General features: G+C 43.6%; 1 protein-coding gene across 4 annotated transcripts in view; it reads right to left on the reverse strand.

The window, feature by feature from the left end:
• MYO9A (myosin IXA) overlaps positions 1–21449 on the reverse strand; it is a 188761-nt gene that overhangs the window by 31528 nt on the left and 135784 nt on the right. For all 4 annotated transcript variants that reach the window (XM_074599687.1, XM_074599686.1, XM_074599683.1 and 1 more), the window contains exons 12-19: positions 20300–20421; positions 18782–18923; positions 17778–17973; positions 13122–13241; positions 8397–8472; positions 3579–3722; positions 2858–2897; positions 1869–1991 (exon numbers count right to left, since the gene is read on the reverse strand). In XM_074599687.1, coding sequence (XP_074455788.1) covers positions 1869–1991; positions 2858–2897; positions 3579–3722; positions 8397–8472; positions 13122–13241; positions 17778–17973; positions 18782–18923; positions 20300–20421 — 963 coding nt within the window. The remainder of the gene's footprint in view (positions 1–1868; positions 1992–2857; positions 2898–3578; positions 3723–8396; positions 8473–13121; positions 13242–17777; positions 17974–18781; positions 18924–20299; positions 20422–21449) is intronic.

Consider the following 21449-nt stretch of genomic DNA (forward strand, 5'->3'; position numbering starts at 1 on the left):
GATTAACCTCCTACCCTGCTCCTTGAACCCTCTGCCTGCAAAACTTTCCAGCCACCTGCTCTTTTGCCACCTGCGTTTGGTCTTTCAGGGTGTGATGAACAGTTTCAGCATCACCCCACGCTAGATGGGGCAGCATCTTTTTCTCTAGGGTACCAGCAGCACACGCAGGGGAAAAGGGAAGGCTGTAAATCCCCAGTTTAGGTACCAGTGGTCTAGTTTTCAACTGGGAAAGCCATCGCTGCTCTTACTGCCTCCTCTAACGCAGCTTTTTCACCTACAGATTACCGTAAGTATAGGCATGGTTAAAATCAATAGGAGACAGAGCAGCTGCAAAGCCGACGTTCGGGCATTAGCCACAAGGCAGCGTTTATCAGCAAAAAAAACCAAAAAACACTCAAACCCCGAGATAGGAAACATTTTTGTTTCCTGCATGTGACCCAGTTCCATGCGCCACAATTTTATTAGCCTGCTCTTGATGAGATCTGTCTGGCTTGCACCAAGGCTGCTCTCTCGAGAAAATGCTTCTCTCTTACGAGTGTTAAATGAAATTAGGGCTGGAGTGCCAGGCATTTGTCTAGGAGGGGAAGCAGGCAGTCAGGCCAGAGCTGCCTCCAACTTAAATATGGTTTTATTCATTGACACAAAAAAAGGGTGGGTTGCAGACGCAGCTCCTACGTTGTCAAATCACTGCCGGGGAACACCAGAAAGCGTAAGGGAAAGGTATTTGAACGATCTGCTTTGCTGCACAGGGGTAGGGGGGAAACTTCACGGCATTTAGTTGTCTTTCATTTGTATGTGCTGTAAAAATATATATAAAAATCTCAGTCACGCACCCCGAGGCTTTTCCGAGTTTTGTTTGAAGGATGAATAGGTTTTGGGAAGGCATATCACTCCAAGACATCCCTGTTTCAACCCCCCCGTGGTATTGTATGAATTAAACTCTGCGTATTTTAAAGAGCATACCATGAGACTAGACTAACCTTAATGTATGTATCTCTCTCTCTCTACAGAAGCGCATTCTGCAAGTTATATATACATAGGTTTATATACATATATATGTGTGTGTGTGCGTTTATAGACTTAATTACTTTATCTATCCAGATCTACGCATGGAGACTTTCTAAAAACGACTTGCACCTCAAAAAACCAAAATAAAATTAGAAGTCCAAACCAAGCCAGACTTGCTTAGAAACCGAATTTTTAACTGAAAAGCTGCTTTCTAATATTACCACCTGCTTGTGCATGTGTCTTGTGGCAGGTTCCAAGCCCTGATGCGCATATTGGAGGATTATTTTCGCTGCAGCTATTCCTAGGGATGGCTGGCTGGCGCACAGCGCCGACGACACAACAAATGCTGTTATCGATCCCTCCTCTGCCTGCCTGGAGGTGGCGCAGCAATATTTTGACCTTTCTGTCCCTATTAAAATTCACATTCTGGCTGACTTGAAAACAGATTGAACTGCAGATGCTGAATGCAAGTGAAAAGACTGTAAAGATGTCATTTTGGGATTTTGTGGTTTCTCGATTCAGCGGAGAAAGCGCCAGGACGCGACGGCTTGGAAAGCGAGATACCAGAGGACAGCGATGCACCAACAGCTCTGCAGCCCATCCTCACATCCCATCTTGCTCCATCGCATCATGCCCCACGATATCCACCCTCGCTCTTGTTTCTCTCCATTTACACCATTTAGATAGCCGCAGAGTGTCTCCCAGCTTACCCAAGCCACGTCCTCAGCTGAATTCATGTCCTAAGCGGTGGCAAGGATGGGACAAGACTGTGTCTGCCAGTGTCCTCCAAGGCACCCTGGGGACCCCGGAGCAGGTATTTGCTTTTAATTCACCTCTCTGTACCAAAGGCAAAGGATTACCTGGAACTGGGCGCTGATGCTGGGTGGTTTTTTCTTCTTATGGAGATGGAGGAGAGATTTGGTAATGCGATCGTGCAGCGTCAGGTTGGTGAGGTGCTTGAGGGACTTCACATCCAGCATGTGCTGCGGAAGAGAAAGACTCTGTTTGTTCTTGATAAATATAAGGATTATTAGATTTTATCACCATACTATGTGCTATATCCCTCTTTATACCCTCTGCAGGGCTTCCTTAGGGTGTCCACCCTACTTAATCTCAATGGAAAACACCGAGGGACGGCTTGAAATGTAGCTCTGCTCTGATCTGGCTGGAGCCAGATCCCCCAGATCGTGTTCCTCCGAGGACTTGCCCAGGGCATCTTTGACCACAAGAAATTTGGCTCCTCTACCCACTAAGGGCTCCAGACAAACTATTCACTGTTGATTAGCAGTTCATCAATTAACTGTATCTGTGCCTCTCCAGATGCAACGTGCACACAGAGAGGAGCAAAAGCAAAGTTTGCTCCTCTTTGTCCTCCATTCCCAACCACCGACACAGCACCGGCAAGGACGACAGCAAGCATTATTCTTCTAGATACAACAGATCTCTTGGCATCTCTTAAAACATAGTAAATGCAGCCAAGTTGGAGGGAAATTGAGTATTAGACAAGCCTGTTGTTTATCAGGTACCAGCCCTCTTGCACAGCCTACTCACTCGTTTTAGTTTAGAGATTTAATTATTGAATTTCTCCAGTATGTACGTACTCCTTCCCTGGAGTAGGAAAAAGGAGCCAGAGCAGGTCCAAGAAAGGAGGATGCAAGCACTAATATAGCACTCTCCCAGCACAAATCAGGGCTGAAACCCTTTGCTTTTATATAAATTAAAGAGCCCTGAACGGAGCCGAGTTGACCAAGGTCTTGATCTAGATACAAATGGTCTTCCCTCACCTCATCACTGTACCTACAGTCTTAACCCACGGACCGGCAAGGTAAAAATGCTGCTTCTCGCTCACCTTTGGGAGGTTGGGTTTGGCTTTGAAGTTCTTATTTCGCCTGGGGAGATAATAAATGGCTCAGGTTAATCCACACGTGCAATTGCAGAATGTAGGAGTTTATGAAACAAACCCGTCCCAAACCCCTTCAGCAGCTGCTTCCTACAACCTGCACTGAAATTGGGGCTGCTTCTGCACCCTGCAAACCAGTTTTACAAATTTAGTGTCAGAGGTTTGAGAGGAAGGTATTCAATTAAAGGGAATTGTTACACTGGAAATGATGGGGATGCCAGTAATTTGGGTAGAGCGAGGGAGCGGCGTCGCGACTCAGCTGACCACCCTCCAGCTTTCTCATACCCTACGTTAACTCCAGCCACCCCAGCATGTTCTCTCAACCTTCTGATGAGGCTGCAGTGTGAATCATCGACATCATTTCCCCACCTAATATGTAATGGAAACTTTGATATCGCGCTAAAAAATGTGACTGCATTACATCGCTGTCATATCTTGAGACTGGTTTGACCGGCAGACTCGTTCCTTCTCTCTCTTCCCCACGTCTGTCATTACAAATAAATCAGACGTGTAAAACATACTGGGGTCGCTTTGACCCAACTATGAAATGTCTCCAAGTCTACTTGAAACCCTGATTATTTTTTATTCTGGCTATTTACATTTCTCTAACTACCCATACTGCTCTTTATGCTCCAGGAATAAAGCCACAATCCCTTCCTTGTATACTGACATGAGGATGCCGTGGGCCCTCTCCAGCAGCTTGCTGTTGGTCGTGTTGATGAATATCCCGTCTTTGTCTAGGAAGGCGCCAGGGCTGGTGAGCCTGCTGTGCCGCATCCCCATCCGGCCGTTCCAGCCAACCGCGTAGGCATCGCTGCAACACCAAACACCCCACAATGTTAGGAAAATATGAAAAAAAAATGGTTCTGTGACAAAATAAAAAATGAGATCATAAAATAATCCATCGGTAGAAAGTGAGAGTCGCCAATTTATTCTTTTCACTGTTCATTCACTCCTGTGGGATGAGTTCATGACGCCAGACACCACACAAAGCGACTGGCTAATTTAGCACCTTTCAAAAATCAAATACTCATAAAAGGATCAAACTGTCAGCAGGAGAGTAACAGCTCCCAGTTCTCCCAGTCAGAAGGCTTGGGTCTGCAGATGCCCCGGTGGTCCAAAGGATACAAGACTATAACCTCTGCCGTCAGCCTTGCCACCATTAATAGTCACAACTTCAGATGACGCTGGTGCTGACTCTGTCTTCTCTAATTCATGCAATCATTTCATTAGGAAAAGAAAAAGCAAATATTATTTGCAATAAATGAATTATTTGCCACAAAGGATGCCAGCCCAGCTGGACTGACGGGTCAGCCCAGAATCACTCACTGGTACCCGACTACAAATCACTCGCCCGATTTGGTCCTCTGTGCTGTGGAGCAGCGCTGCTTTGGTCACCAGAAACGCTCTCCTGGATGCAGAAGGACTGAAGGGAAGGGTGGGAGGAACCAAAATCCCCCCTTGGAGGAAGAGAAATGGGTACGCGACAAAACTTCACATCAGGGCAAATATTTCCCAGAGTTGAGGAGCCTTCCTATGGTGTCTGGGGTTATGCAAAGCCCCTCCTGGGCTGCACCCAACTGCAATACTTTTGGTTTGGTGGTGGGGCTTTGGTGGTTTGTTTGTATTTTTTTAATTTTAAATTCTCTATCCGCCTTGCAGAAACCTTCCTATGAAATAAAACTGATCTAAGGAAGAATGTGGGGTCTGCAAGCCCTCCTGAGCTATCTTAGCCAGAAGGAAAAGGAATAGGAGGAGACTCAATGCAGCACCAGTCTTCTGGTCATGGGGATGCCGAAGGACATGGTGGTTTAAGTGGCGCCTCCGGCACCGGTCACTTCTGAGGTCTAGCAACAAACCAGCCCTTTGCCTTACAGTCTTGATTTGGAGGAAGGGCAAATACCAAGTGCCACATGGAAATTAAAAAATAAAGCATGTAAAGTCGTTCATTCAGCCAGCTCAAAGCCTTGGAGCCAGAGCCTTGGAGCAACATGGCGCTGGAGTGCAAGTCTCCTTGCTGCCTCGCCGCAGCGCTTTTCAAATTCCTTCCTAGCCCCATTAAATCAGCATTTTGACACGAACCACTGTTAAAAGTAAGGATGAATCACAACAAAGTAAACCCCTGCCTGAGCACTCCAGGACCTGCTTTCTTTAAGCAGCCCATTCCATTCAAGGAAGGCCAACGAGAAACTTTAATATCCAGGTGATCTCTCCAGTCCATCTTCTTTCTCTTTACAGCTAAGGTCCCGTCCATCAAAAACCTCCTATTTGCAGGAGGAAAAAAAAAAAAAAAATCACTGGTTGATGGGCACCACTAAACCTCAATGGCCACTTTCGGGATCTACAACCCATCATTAACCCTGGCTGACCTCAATGCACTCTCAGGCTTGAGATCAGCTGTGGATATATGGACTCTGAACAGGACTAGGGAACCAAAAACCATAGAAATTCCCATGTGGTTTTAAAAAAAAAAAAAAAGGAAAAAAAAAAGAGATAAAACAACAGCTGTGTTTATTATGGACACTTTAGGATGGATACATGTATATGGCAACCAACACACCTGTATTGTACTTGGGAGGTCAATCATCTCACCAAGCCCTACCAACAGTTTCAAGACAGACTGATCAACGCCTGCTTTCCTGCATGCTGCTTAGACATCGCTGCACATAAAACAGTTTCATCAATGAACATAAACCAGCAGGAAAACAGACAGCCCAAGCGCTTTTGGTTAGCGATGGCATGGCTTTCATTACTCGACGGCCGGTGAAGGCACTTCCAAGGCACGCCAGCTTCCCAAGGCTCTGCTGAAGCCTGGCTTCCCCCCCCAGCATGTGCAAACCACCCATTCGCTTTCTTCTGAGATCAGAGGAGAGCACTTGGCTCGCTAAACCCTCCGCAGTGACTTCCTGCGTGATGTCATGCCTCAAATTTGCTTTTAGAAGTAAGCCCCGGGCTATCTTGTGGGTTGGATGTACAACGCAGACTTATCAGTGACCGCATGATCATGAGACGGCTTTGAAAGCAAATTCCTATTTAATTTAGCTCCGTAAATCACTTGCCGGACTATCTGCTGGAAAGCTGTTAAAGTAAATCTCTCTTCTAGACATGTTACCTTCACCCCTCTATTTACCCCTTCTTGCTCCACCAGCGCAATTTAACTGAAATACCAGCATTTATGAAGCATGATATGACTCTTCAGCTCAAAATTATCCACAGTGAAAGGTATCAAAATCACCTGCCTACTCCAGAAGCGCAGGATGGATTTCAGAGATCTTACGAGAGACCCGGTTTGTGCTTTCAGAAGGAAGTGGCACAGATGACATTTGGGGGCCCGTCACTGGTGATGCCCAAGAGGAGCAAAGATAATGGACCGGGCTGCTGAGGCACCACACCAGGAGGAACACAGGAGTTAGGGCAACTTCAAAAGTACATTTTCTGCAAATTTATCAGTAAAGGGAATAAACTGTCTGTCCTGATCCTGTTGTTAGGATGCAACTGCTGAGGATGATGGAAGGAAGACACAGTAGTTGCTGCCTTTGATCCTGTCTGTTTAGGGCAACTTGTCTGCTCTGCTGGCTTGGGTTAAGCCAAATAAATAGAGTTGACCACAGACCGAACTCCACAGTAAACAAATACATCCCCCTCCTTGCCTGGGACAGGAGGAGCTTCCCTGCGTTTACAACGGCCCCTCGCTGAGATAATTGAGATGTTTTGGGCTATGAAAATGCGAGCACCCAAGCTGCTGCACTGACATGCCTCTGAAGCTCGAGCTGTATGGTCAAGAAGTGCCCCATCCCACTTCACAGCTGTTCTTCACATATCAACATCAGATTTGAAGGCTTGCTAGAGAAACTGCAGAACTACTCTTATCTACACGTGAAGATCTCCACAGGGACAAAGTTTCACATTACATCACATTTAGGGAAACCTGCGCAACCAGAGATGCTAGAAACAGTGAACGTCACCTCTGGAGACACCAACCTTCTCTGCCTAATGTTACCATGTACCTACTATCGTCGTAACCCAACAGATTACAGCCGTAGCAGCATGAGGAGAAAGAAAAGGAGGGGTGGGAAAGACTGATGTGAAGACAATCAGGGTTGCATCACGTTCTCATGATAGGGTGAGATTGCTGGCACAAGCTGGATTTCTGCCCAAACTTGAGAAGTGGCACAAATTTATGAATTCAGTCCAACAATTTTATGGAAATCACATCCTCTCTTGACTACTGAAAATAAGCCAACTTGTAATGATATAAGACTCTCAAAGGGAAGAAATCCAGGGCAAGAGGAATATTCTAGTCTTGATTGCACTCAGAGGGCACATGGTGAACAAAGCCAGACAATAAAAACCACTTCTGTTCCCCTAGGAAAAAAAAAAAGAAACAACGTGTGTCTAATTTCTGTCTTGGACATTTGGTATTTAAGCCAGGAAAAAATTAGGTTTAATAATATATTTGGAGGACATTTTATTTTCTGTGGAAAGGAAGCCCACTGAGATGCAAGGACCATCACAGGGGATTTGATGGACATGTTTCAGACAGAGTCCTTTCACCTTGTTTTAGACTTGTGAAACTCAGCAGCCATGAAGTTACACCTAGACGTCTGCAGCTCCAAGCAATCATTTTAGGAGCTGAGGGTGCTCTGATCATATCTTTCCCCAGCACACACACATCTGCTCAGAGGGAAGCAGAAAGGCACTACGCCCCTTTAGAGGTGGCATTTGGATAATCAGGTGTCTGCAGAGGGATCACACAAGAGCAGCTGGAGAAAAGGAGGGTCAGCACCCACATTTCCCTTTGAAATGAAGACATTTTGTTTCACGAGCAACTTAATTCTGAAATGGATTTGGAAAACCTTTTGCAGAAGAGGCATAGATCTGCACCTCAAAGGGTAGACCCGACTCTCAAACAAAAAGGTCTCATTAAGGAGTTGCTCGAATGGCCAGAGCCTTCAAGGAAGGATTAAAAAAATAAAACTGCACATAAAAACTGCAAAAATTGAACCTTTTTGAAGTTAACATGCTTCTTTCCCTCAAAAGCAAGCAAACATTTGACAAGGTACCATCTCAAGCACCATAACTTCCCAGGTCCTTCACACTCAGCAGTGCCCAGAGTCACCATCACACGGCTTGTGTGCAGTTCTGCACCCAAACACACCACTGGGTTTTTCACTCCAGAAAAATCTTCACTAAATTTTTATTTCCTTGATATTAGCACATTTGTTAATTTTTTTTGCAAGCTTCTTACCACCTGGTACACCACACCACCTACAATTGCTGCCTTTTGAGGGAGGAAAGTTGCTTTCCCTGCCTGCCGTTAAGTCAGGTAAAGATATTTAGATATGATCACATAGCAGAGAAAGAACGAAGAGAAAACAAAATTAATAAGCAAGCTGGAAGAAACATTAATACAGTCATTTATAACAACAGCGAGCGCTCTCCCATGCCACATTTCCTTGCCCTGCCAACATAAAAACAAGAGACTTACCGCTGGGTCCTCTCGTTGATGGTATTGACTCCCTGGAGATCTGAGAGCGGAGTCCGCGGGCTCTTCCGAGTAATACCTAGAGCAGCACATAAAAAAAAAGATGTTTCTGCCTGGCTCTGCACCAAAAGGCAATTAGCACAGCCATAACTTAGCATTGACTACAGCGAGGAGGAGCATGGACGTGTCATAGCACATGCTGGGCATACAAGGGTGCCAAGGATGCTGACATACCCATCGTCTACGAAGTTCTACCTCTCTGCTGCAGAGTCATCACCCTTATGATTAATGCTGTTTGCTCAAGCCTACTAATTCCCCTCCCACACATGCACGTTGTGTTAGGGACACGTTGTCCCAGCTAGTAAATAATCGGTGTGAAGGAAGAAGTTGCTGTGACTGGGGGGGACCAGCCACCTGTGTCCAAAATATTACTAAGCTCTGGGACAACCCAGTTGCTTGCACGGGCAAAACACCCAGACATAAGTAGGGCGCTTGGAAAAATGGTCATTTATTCCTTGCACACTTCTTCCCTTCCTACAGATATATGGACAAGGCCATGCATAGCGAGTAGTACATACTGCACGGCGAGGCTTTAATGCCTTTTGAACCTTTATTGCCTATTGAACCTATATCCTTTGATAGGGGTAGTTTTAGAGTAATTTATATGTAATAAATAGCCAATAAAGTCATCATGCGTGGTTACAGAAGCAGACATTTCAACCTGTTATCTTCCCGAAAGTGGAAATGTTTTGTAACCAAGCATTTAGGAAGACAGAAGACAATTTTTGTAGACAACAAAACACTTTTCAAGTCAGTAAACTACAGATATTTAAAGAGCTGATAAGCTCGAATTTGACATGAAAACAGCCAAGCAATTTTTTAACTGTCTTGAAATCGCTGCAGTGAGACAGGAAACATCGCAGCACTAACCTGAACATGGGAAAAATGTGTATTCCTTTACCCTGAGATTTCTGCAGTGGAAAAACCATTGCAAAAAACCCCACTCTAAAAAGAAAGATGTCTAAACTATAGTTTATAACAGAATAGGAAGAAGCAATATAGCATATCCCCTACTCCCCACATTTATCATTTTTCTATTTAATAATAGCCCAGATGCTGAGCTAAAAGGTGCCCTAAGGATCTTTTTATTCTGAAGATGAACACAAAGCAAATATGCAGAGATCTGAGCCTGTCCTGCTGACCCTCAGAGCCTGAAATGTCCAAGGAGAAGGTGAATTCTTACCAAACCTCAACAGGTGACATCCCTTTAACAGGACATCTGCTGTCCTCTTTTACCTATTAAGATATTATAACAGCTTTCTTGAAGCCTGAACATTGGTCAGGAGAAGCCTGAAAAGGCTGATGGTCCACTTGGTTAAGTTATTGTATCTAAAGGTGCCCAAATATCCTACAAAATAGAAATCTGAGCAAAAGAAAATTCGGGAATGTGTTGCCACAGGTCATCTTTCATCCTGCCTGTGCTTCAAGGCAGGATCCAGTCACTCCTGCTGAGAAGGTTTTGCAATCTCCAACTCTGGAGATTTTTGGAAAGCAAGCCAGATAATCTATTTGAGCGTCTAGCTATGCCTACAATTCAAAACTCTCTTTCTAATCCCCCTTTTTGCCATTTAAGACATTTTTTGTTACATTTCTTGTCCTAGAAGCGCTCTTTTACCTCTTTCAAGACTGGCGTTTCTGTGCCAAAAGTTGCTTGTTTAGAGTACAGAAACCCAATTGTAAAGGAGGGAAAAAAGAGAATAATGAGGAATCTGCTTAAAATACTGTGTTCGTATTTTTTGTAGCTAGTTTTGCACTAATAAAGTACCTAACATCTAGCTGCATCCATTTTTTATATAGTACATATACCTGAATACTTGCCCATTAATGCACAGAAGGCTTCTCTAATCTAAAGCATTTAATGAAAAAGGGCCTTTCAGTGGTATTTCTAAGATTTTTTTTTTTAAGCCCATGCCCTTCCTTTTAGAGTAAACTCTGTCCTCCTGCACTTTCCTGCACTCCCCACCAAAGAAATCCCAGAAAGAAAAAGCCCCAAACCCCGTCTAACCCAACAAGCCAGGTTGAAGTTACGAAGACAGGGTTGTCTCAAAATATTATGGCATCCGCACCTTGCATTGCTCGGGGAAATGGAATTTCCATTTCAGGCTTCTAGATAATAGCTGCATTAAAACCACATTGTAATTCCGCCAGCTTAGCACCTTAAGTGACTTTTTGATTAATAAAAGTTCTGGTGCACAAGCTGGGTTAAAGATTGCTTTGGACATACAAAAGCAAAAAAAAAAAAAAAAAAGCACTTTTCTACATTGTGCCATGACTTGGCCCTTAAAAGAAATACGTACATGCCAAAGCCTAATAAAAGTTGTCATGTTGACGTAGCCCCTTTTCCAGGAAATAGAGGGTTTTTTTTTTTCAGTAATGAAAACCAAAAAGGTCTTAGATTTAACTTGATGAGTCACACGCGGCTTTGAAAATTCTGTATAGGGAATACAGGTTATTAAATTGTATACGTTAATACGCTGCATGCAAGAAACCGTGGTATGAGTGGAAACCACTCATTGCCTTCCCCCAGGTCACATGTGGCGTGATCTATTTTACATCTCAGGAAGAAAATGATTATGATTTTTCAAGCATATTCCCTTTTCTTCAGCAGTAGTGTTTTAGAAAGACAGACTGATTTGCCTAACAGGTCTTTGCCCTCACTGAGAAGAGCTTTGGATAATCCCAGTCACGAACGTCAACCAGCACAGCTCTGCTCTTGAACTCTAGAGGTCTAAACCCACTGCCTTGCTCTGGTGGAAGACCACAAATTAATTGATAGGCTCAAAGACAGCCGCGAAGCAGCTGAGATTGGAAGGGAAGGGCATCCAGTTGGCTACACAAGCTGAATACCAAGTGACCTACAGGGAATCTCAATATATTCATCAAATCAATTAGTTTTCTCTTCTTTGTGCATAGCTAGAACTAATGGCACAATTCAAGGCAAGGAGATGACCTATTTGGTCCCTCTCTCAAGGCTGACACGGATGTAACCTCATCTGACTTCTGGGAAAAGCCGAGTCCCCGGGGCCAACCTCAGCCCAAGCATCCTCGCCTGCGGGGCCCGGAAGCCCACTAAATTCAGGACCCAAAAATTATCCAGGCTCCAAGCCTGGTTTGTCCTGCCACAGAACTGAAGCCTGGGGACACAGCTCACCGGAGCACACCCCGTGGGAAGAGCCGAGTGATTTCTGAATGCAGAACATGAATTACTCGTTTGTCAGGTTGGATGCTCTCGGCCAATTCACAAACTACAGCGGCGTTACTCTTGCATCCATCTGCTGGTTTTACCCTACGTGAGACCGAACCGTGTGGACAAGTCTACACTAAGCGAGGTTTCAACATGTTGAGCTCAACGCTGAGTTCAACTTCACTGCGTCGCATTAAATTAAAGCTCTGTTTCTAAGTGTCTCTTGAGTTTCATGAATTTCGCTCTTCACACCTAAGCAACTGCAAATTAACCCCCCCCCAACTTCCCATGTTGCTGAGCTAATTTACAAATTAAAAAATGTAACTAATTAATTATTTGCAATTAAAATTACTCTACTGATAATCACCTTCCTTTTCAACAGTGTCTTAGTAGTACCACTAAGGTCACTCAGTACAGCGCCACTTAAGAAAATCTATTACTGTGTTTGTCTTACTGCTTTCTATTTCCTTGTAGCAATGGTGGGAACTTGTAGGAAAAACCCAATGTACTTGAAATTAAAAATTAAAGTCTAAATTAAGAATTAAACCACCTCTGCTCTCCCAATGCTACATGCTCCAAGAAGCGTGGAAATCTGATATGAGGTTTCTCGCAGGAAAAGCACATTTGTGAAGACTTAACATGCAACTACCGTACTTACCGTGCTCGGGTCTGCAGAAAAAGCCTGGGTGGTTTGCATTTATGCCCAAGTTATGCGATATTTAAGTTAGCAACTCAGGCTGAGGATTTGCCTTTGCAGACTGCATACAGCAGCGCTCTATTTCTGTAAGTTTTAATGTGCAACGTGAAGGAAGATAATAATGGCAGAAAAATGATATATCTAAGGATACGAGCACCAAATATATATTTTTTAATATATATATAATATAGTAGCACAGGCAGAAGTGTCCGTGTTGTCATGCAGGATGAGTTTATTATGTGACAGAGGAGTGAGGAGGAAGAAATGGAGACCAAGTGCATCTTTACCCAACTCATTTCATAAAAGAACATTGCCAAATACTTCAGTTTTAAGTACAAGCCCTCAGAAACAATATTTTCACCGGCCAAAGTTATTTTTAAAGTGCAATGAAATCTAAATAAAGTCAAATTCCAGCCACGTGCCTTATATCAGGTCCCACTGGACCTGCGGTGCTTTGAACTTTTTTTCATACATGTGATAACAACAATAAAACACACAAAAAATACCCCTAGCATCAGCATCCCAACTTAGCATCAGTGAGTAAACGGGGAAATGGCCAACAAAATGATGCCATATCTCAAGAGACATGGGTTTGCATTTAATTTTACTCTTCGAACTCTGCCTACTAATTTCCCCAGATAGGCTCAAAATTGCTCTAAGGCAGCGGTTCGATCCTGGAAGGCTCCTCGGGCAGTTTTTTTACCCTTGCTAGGCTGAATGCACCTGGTTTCCATTTCTTGGCATGTGAGTGTCATATGAGAGGGAAGGGCAAGTGGTGGAGCCTTACTGTACTTCTCCTCCTTGCATCTCTGCAGGATCTCTAAGCTCCTCTGATGGACTGGGTGATGGAGAAAGCTAAAACTATCCACACTTTTCAAAACCGCACATGGCACTGCATCATCATGCCCTTGGGAAGCAAAATAAAAACAACAAAAAAAAATGGAGAGAAGAGAAAGATTATATAAGCAGAAATCAGGAGAGGGTAAAGAACAAGCCCAAAGGACGCGAGAGCTCAAGGGTCGCGCATTTTTCGCGCTCGACACAATTTAACCTCGGTTTCCTCCTGACACAGCACCGTGGCACAGGAGCGATGGGCTGGACCACGTCCCAACCCCACGTATAATCCTTATTAGCTGGAGCATAATCACTTTATAAACACTCTGAGATTATTGGGGCAAAAAACAGATGATTGGATAAATCTTTACTTTTATTAACTGCTCTTTAAAATCCTTTCTGTGGCTCTGCCAGGAGTTATCTGCAATTCCCTGTGCAGATGCTCCCAGACATGGCCACCTCGAATTCTTATCTTGCATCCCGGTGCCATGCTTTGCTCAGATATTGGCAATTAAAAGGAAACCAGAAATTCTTTGTATTAAACAAGGATTCCATTTTCCTCAAGGGCAGAGGACACAGAGTCTGGAGTTAGGCAGGATGGGTTTGAGGTCAAAAATTGGAAGAAACCATCTCAAGAGGACTTCTGATGGCCCAGCTCTGACCACAGGGTGTCAGAGGGGTTACACAGGTGACACTGTGCCAACAGCATCTCCCTGTCGTCCTTTACTGGCCAAGTCAAGGGATATGTCATGCTCCCATTGAGGTGCGATGAGGTCACCGAGGAGTTACCTTGTGTCAGCAGGTACAGAAGCATTTCATACCAACACATTAAATCATCAGCAAGGACCAATCGGAACTTTCCAGAGGAACACTGTCAAGGAGCGCCTTCCTCACTTTAACGCCACTTCATGCGGCTCAGTGAGACCTCAAAGACCAATTTTTTGGTTGCTATCACCTTTATTTGTCAAATACTGTTGTTGGTTTTTTATTCTTTTTTTTGGGGGGGGGGGGGTGTTGGTTTTTTGGTGCCCAGCTTCAGGAATAAATATGCAGAAGTCAGCGGGATTGTTTCTGAGAAGGTGTTATCCTGCAGGCCAGCCAAGGAGCAGCCCTTGTTGGCTAAATGCAAATGCAGAGCCCATGGAGGGACAGCCCAGCCCCAGGACCACGAACCCTTCATCAGAGCGAAGATTTAGGTTCATGTCCAGCAAAACCAATATGAGAAAGTTGAGATTCTCAACAGCCTGGTTTATACGAACAGCACCAGCTCTCCATCAAGTTTTTGCTAACGAAGTATTAGAATTTTTTGCGTAATAAATTCAGATTGATGATATAGCAAAAAAATGACAACGAGCCAAATTTCTTTCCTAAAAAGCTTGATAATGTTCCTTTAATCAAAGTTCATTAACAAATCTAGTTCAAACGTGTAGTTCTTTTGGACTACCTTAATCCTCCCTGATAAACTCAATTATAATAATAATAAAAAAGCAAGTTATTGAAAAAGTCCACCCTTCATCTAATTGCATCTTGCTAGGTCCTGGCATGTTTCACCCAAGGAGGGTTGGTAGCACCATAAGAGGTGTCTCTCAGGCAAGAAAGAAAGGTACCCACCAAAACTCACTGTGACACCACTTTGCTGCTCTTCACCTCCAGGTTAACGAGGACAATCGGGCAGTCACTAAAAGCTGCGCTACAAGGACATTAGGAGCACAAAAAAAAAAGGAGAGTCCCTAAAGCCAGCAGGAAAAAATGCTGATTATCTTTACAGAAGCATCTGTAGCACTGGTTGTCACTGCTGGCGCGGAGAAGATAACCAAAAGGATGATGCAAAAAGAAAGCAGATCAGATTTTTGCACAGCTGCTTATACGTAAGCTAGAGATTTTTCATTAAAATCCCCATTGTTCATTAAAATCCCCGTTGGGCATTGCAAGCGTGATTCGGACAGGCCTTCAGAGAGGTAAAAGCAAAGAAGGTTCTTTCAGGGTTAAGACAAAAGAGGGCAAAGAGCCATAAATAAATGAAAGCACGCTTCATATATTTCCCCTACGCATTAATAATTACACCCGCCTTACGGATGGTAGCAGCAGCAGCTGGGACCTCAGAAACCAAGAACGGGGCAGCACGCCTTTTAAAATATTATATACAAATATTAAGCATGCACACTTGGATGAACATATGTGCGTGAAATTATTCTCAGCTAATCTACCATAATTTTATCGAAAGCTCCATATCTGTGGGCAGTAAGGCATTCAGATCAGGCTAAATAAAGCCAGCAAGGTTTGTTAAAAAAACCTAAATAGACCTAAAATATATGCTGTCTTTGGTTGTCTGCTTTTGCCTATCGAGGTGGGGTAATTTTACTGATTCTTTAAGAACTGACAAATGCCTTCTGCAATAGATGCAAAGCATCAGTTTGGGACTTTTCTGGGTTATTTCGGGGAGCAGGAAGGACCACCAGCATCCAGTAGCGGACATGCTGTGCAACACCAGCCCGTCCCACCTTCCAGACACCGGCCAAGCCTTCTGCTCAGGTCCAACTCTCCTAAAGCCATCTGCTTTGTGGTGCTTTGGCAAGACGGATGGGATTTTGGAGAAGGACAACTGAACGGGAGGTGGGCACGAGGTCTCACCAGCAAAAGCATGATGAAAAGGTCAGGTTGGATGGGGCTCTAAGGAATCTGATCTACTTGAAGATGTCCCAGGAAGGGTGGATTAGATGACCTTTAAAGGTCCCTTCCAACTCAAACTATCCTATGATTCTATGCAAACATTGTTATGGATTTCACCTTGCTAAATGCTACCACTGCCTGGACAGAAGTCATGCCAGGAGACGATGGGTACCTCTCCAAAGAGTTCAGAGGCAGCTGAACAAGAGCGGTCGCAGCTCCACCATCGCTTGCAGGGCAAGTTTGCCCAACAGGTAAGGTGTACCTCAGTATAGGAATTAGATTTAGGTAATCTCCTCCCACTAGTTCTGCCTATGTCATGGTGACTTTCTCATGACTTTTTCCCACTTTAGGCTGCAGATGCACATAGAAATTCAGCGTGTGACTTATCTGAGGACTGTTGGGAAGTTTAAGATAAACCTTATCCAGCTTTTTAAGGGGTTTGGCTTTTTTTTTTTCTCTTTCTTTTTGACTCGAACCCCAAAGGTTACAAAGCACAAAGCCATTTGAAAGCAGGCCAAAGGACACCAGATAGATAAAACAGCAGCAACGTGTGCCAGAAAAGGTTTAGAAACTCAGCCATTACCGTGTTAGTTTTGGTATGGAAAGAGAAGGCAGTGCAAGAGGTGAGTCTCCCAGAATTGTCTGAAAACCTCCTGGACTCTATTCTATACCTATATATTGATATCTATAGATATCTATAGATATAAGCAAGTTAATGCCACAAAGTCAAGACTGAAAAGCAGAAAGGTAGCTAGTGAGGAGAGGAGCATGGCAGGCATGACCGATTGCCAGAGACGCAGAAAGCGAAGGAGGGCTTGAAATTAGCTCTTACTTCCCAAGACTGAATGCATATTTTTTATCTCCTTGACCAGCTCGCTTTAGTTCAGCCCAGGCTTTACTCAAGATAAAAAAGGCAAATATGCAAATCAGGATTCCCGAAGCCAGCTCTTTTGAGTGATGTTCCTGCCAATGCCATCTACCTCTTGGCGTTTCGAAACGCCGCTGCCTTGATGGGACAGATAGACCCAGGTTCATGAGAAACATCTTTTTTTCTCTTACGCTGCATCCGAGCAGTTCGAGAGGAAAAGCCTCAAGAGCTGAAAGCTGATTTTTGCCTCCTGCTGTTCTTGGGATGCTATTATTTGCCCCAAACAAGAAAATTTTTCTTTCTGCTTGTACTGCTTCCATATCTACATTCCTCCACCAAAGCTCCTTGGCTCTCCTTGATGCACACCTCTCCGACTTAATTTTAACTCAGCTGACATTTTCCCTGCTGAGGCTCTAATTTCATCATGAATTTCAAGCCCTCTTGTGCCCAGAAATTAATAGTAATAGCTTGTACCCGTCTTTGCGAAATTGCTTTATGCAGAGAAATGGTCGACAAGCACTGCCAGGTATCGCGTGCCACAGCATGATGATGCACCATTACTTTCCTTCAATTTAATGCCCCCGCGTTCAGCATGAGGTGGTTCTGGATGACTGCGAAGCAATGAATTTTGCTAGACAAGAGACACGGTCTCCTGCATCTTAAAGGGTGAACAGCTTGAAAAATTATAGAGGAGAATTATTTCCTTTTTTTTTCCCCCCCAGCTGTAACTAACAGTTCAAGAATTCCTAGCAAAAACAATTTGCCTTATTTGCTGAATAAATTTTATGTTTCTATTCAAATAGTTCGGGATTTTCTACGCATGCATCCTACAAAAAGGAAAAGTTAAAGCACCAGTAAAGTGAAAATGTTTTCTTACGATGTGTTAAAATCCAAATGTACCTTTAAATGTAACTTTTGCATAGCAAAAATCTATACAGTATTTTAATGGGTTTTTAAAAATAGATTAATAGCTCCTAATAAGTCAGGCTACTTAAAATACTGTAGTAATATATTAGGTCTATGCTTGCTGGTGAAAAACAGGCGCTAGGATTAGGAGATCGGCACACGTACCGGTTTTCTTCTCCACATATCGTTTTCCAGCCTCCCTGAAAGCAACCATCGCCCGGAAAAAGGCCCGCAGGACTGCCCAGCGGAACACGGCCACAGGGTCGATCCCAATCATCCCGCAGATAAAGGCGTTTTTGCTGCTTCGCAGGAGAGCTACAATGTCCGGGCGCATATGATCTGTGTTTTTCTCACGGAAATCCTAGGGAATGAGAAAAAAAGAGGGGGAGAAAAGAGGAAAATAAACAATATCTACAAGATACATCAGGTAAGATCTGCCAGGCTATCCTTGGGACAGCACAATCATTGAATCCTGTTTCTATCTTTTTTTTCTGCCCCCATATTAGATGCCTCTTTATGTCCAGAAAATAAATGTTTTATCCCAAAGTCCTGTTCTCTGAAGCATCTTGAAGCTGATGCTGAAGTGTGTCACGTGCATTTATTGCATCAGAAACACAATTACGGATTTGCAGTCATAAATCCTGAGTCGTAAATCATCCAGGCTCACCTGCCCACCAGAACTGTTTCTGCTAATAATTGGCATGAATATAAATAAGGTCAAGTTTGAAATCATTTGTGTGGCATTTTAAGAAGTACCTGCAGCAGTGACATGCTAAGACCTATGCTCATGTAACCTCTATTTAAAAATGGCTAATGATGCAAAAAACATTGGGTTTTCTAAACAAACCAAGCCCAGAAAGGCTACCAAATACCCAACTTCAAGCCATCGCTTGGGACATGTCATTAACCTCAGTGCACAACCCTAAATTCTTCCCCTAAATGCCAACACGCAGAGCTTGCAAGGTGGAGGAGAGCAGGAAGACACCATCCCCACCACCTTCTCATTTCAGCCAAGCTTTTCACCAAACACTTCTCTCCCGACCCTCACATCTCTTCTCTAGCCAAGTCCTCTCCAAAACATCTCCATGGAGCCTTTGGGGCTCTCCTTCCCCATCACAGTTCGATGCTTTAAATGAAAACAACTGCCGGGGAACAGCTGGGTGACAGACCTTCACTCCGTACTTCACTTTGCCCGCATAGTGTTTGATGATGAAAGCCGGCTCCATGACCGCTGGAAATTCTATGTAGGAGTTCCCTTCATGTTGACGCTTAAACTTGTCCAACAGCGTCTGGTTTGTGGCTTGAGGAAAACTGAGTGGAAAGAATTAAAAATAAGAAAGCCGTAAACCCAACGAAAAAGCTTTTACAACACCAATGGGAAAATAGAGAAATCCTGAGCTTCCACTTCTGTGCCTGCAGATACTAAGCAAGCACTATTTTGTATGCGTCGTGTGGTTATATACGAGTGCAAGGTGTATCTGTTGTCTGACGAACTCTTAACTGATTTAGTGACGGTCTGAAATCAGTTATAAAAGCATAAACAGGTATATTTTTATTGTGGTATACTGCATTGTATGCCTATTGTATGGAAATTTTTCAGAGTAGCCGCCTTTATCTGAAACCCCAAGTTTCTGACAGCTTAGACTGCACCTATATCTATGGGGTATTCACACATTTAGGAAATATTGAGCTGCTTTGCCTACAAATCTCACTTCACATTCAGGAGTTACTTGACTGACGCTGGCATAGGAGAGAGGAAGATAAAGGACAGAGAGCTTGAGCAGCTTGGTAAGAGCAAGCCAATCCTCCATCCTCAAACTTCATGTAAATCTGCGACTTGGGGGTATATTTCCCAGCTTTACCTAATTTAAGCTGGTTTAGCCTAGTGTGGTATCAGTGAGACAGCATTACCAATGCTGTGTGTCTGGTCAATGAGACAAGAAACGGAGGAGAAAGCTGCAAATGGTGGGAGGAGAGCTCGTGCCCTGGACCAGCGCATGCAGATCCAAGGCGACACCAGAAGATCCACCTGGCCTTTCTCTGACCTTCTCAGGGAGAAAACTGGCACGTGCATCTGAAGGGAGGTGCCTTACGCTCAGAACTTTCCACCCAAAGGCAAACCCAGAAGCCACAATCTCATCTGATAACTTCTACTGAGACCAGTGGGATGGACATAAATACCCAAGGGTGCCAACCGCAGCTGCTCATGAAACCCTGCAGCCCCTACATACAACTGCCCTCAGTTCACTCTGGCTTAGTTTTTAGAAGTAAATTGATAAATCCACGTTATATCTCAACCTCAGCACCCACACAACCTGCTTTAACTCATGCACTTGGATTCTCCCTTCAGTCAGCTCAGCATCACGCGTCTTCACATTGTTACGCCACAAGATACAGGGAGAGAAGTGAGGAGAGAAGTCAAGGAAACCTTTGCCCTTCCCTTTAATGGAAGAAATTCTTGAAACAGAATTTTAATTATTATTTCTTAAGGCATTTTGCTCAGCTTGCTGATTCTCCACTGTTTGCATTACCACCTCAGAAACAAAACTGGAGACAGAAGATAAATCATCCCAGTGAGCTATTAGCATTTTTCTGGGAAGAATCACAAGACGAAAGACTTAAGGATAAATGCTTTGTAAGTGAAAAAACAAATATCATTATAGCAAAACCAACAGTTTCCTACTCACTTGCTTTCCTCATCCAGCAGATGGAGCAGTCCTGTCGGCTTCTTACTGATCAGGTTGATGCAGCTGGAGTTGTCTATGTAGTCAATGTTGTGCCAGCTAATTCCTTCTGCTCTATATTCCTCCTAAAAAGACCCCACAGATATTATAATGATGTTGGGTGCAAGCAGAAAAAGAAAGGTGAAATTCAAAGGTTTTCATGGAAACCGATGCGCCATTTACCCAAGCGAACACCTCTTCTGCTAATACGCCACCGATACTTGTCTTGATGCGAAAGCAAACGATTAAAGAACCACTCGAACAATCTCAACCACAGGGAATTGCAGGATATTCTACCATTTCAGGCACCTCAAGGTTTTGCTCAGACACAGGTTATCTGTACGGCACACCGTGCCTACCAAAGACGCGTCTTTGCTTCTCTCTTTCCTTTGCCTGGCTTGCTGTTAAAGCATTATACAATGTATTTGCATCAACTAATATTTAGTATTTAGTTGCTAGAAGAAAACGGTGATACAACATATTCATTTAATTACAGAGAAAAAGGAACAAAACTCCTTTTCCTGCTTCACTGGGCTCTACTCTTCTACATCTCCCACTATTAATGGCTGGTGCTATAAGGGCTAACGAAGAGCCCTCCAGCTAGCAGAAATCACCACTGCAAGACCAGCAGAGCCACGACCCTTTACAGTAAAAGTGAGGATCTGTCCCCAAATTCACACTGGAGAAAAAAAAAAAGCTATTTATTTTCCACCAAAATAACTCCGACTCTTGCTCTTTAATAAAGGTTATCACCTCCGAGACAGATTTTCAGCTGAATTACTTCGAGAAGTCTTCTGCAGAAATTAGTTTAGGGTGTTTGGAATAAAGTCAAGCTGGTTTGTCCATAAAACCCATAATTTTTATCATATGCTTTTAAGACTTGTGACTCACTCTCGAAACAGCGATATTGGAAGTGCACCTTACTCCACATGTTGGAAAAAGTCCTACCGATCCAAGTTGTGTTTTTACTTCTCTATTGTAAGACATTTTGATGGCATAATTGAAGAAAAAAAAGGAAAAAAAATCCTCAAAAATGTACTAATATGATACACCTTTATAACAATCCAATTCATTTTTTATTGCTGCTTCTGCTTTTATTTTTAATATGAGCAAA

Source organism: Larus michahellis, chromosome 9, assembly GCF_964199755.1.
Source record: "Larus michahellis chromosome 9, bLarMic1.1, whole genome shotgun sequence".
NCBI classification, from domain to species: Eukaryota; Metazoa; Chordata; class Aves; order Charadriiformes; family Laridae; genus Larus; species Larus michahellis.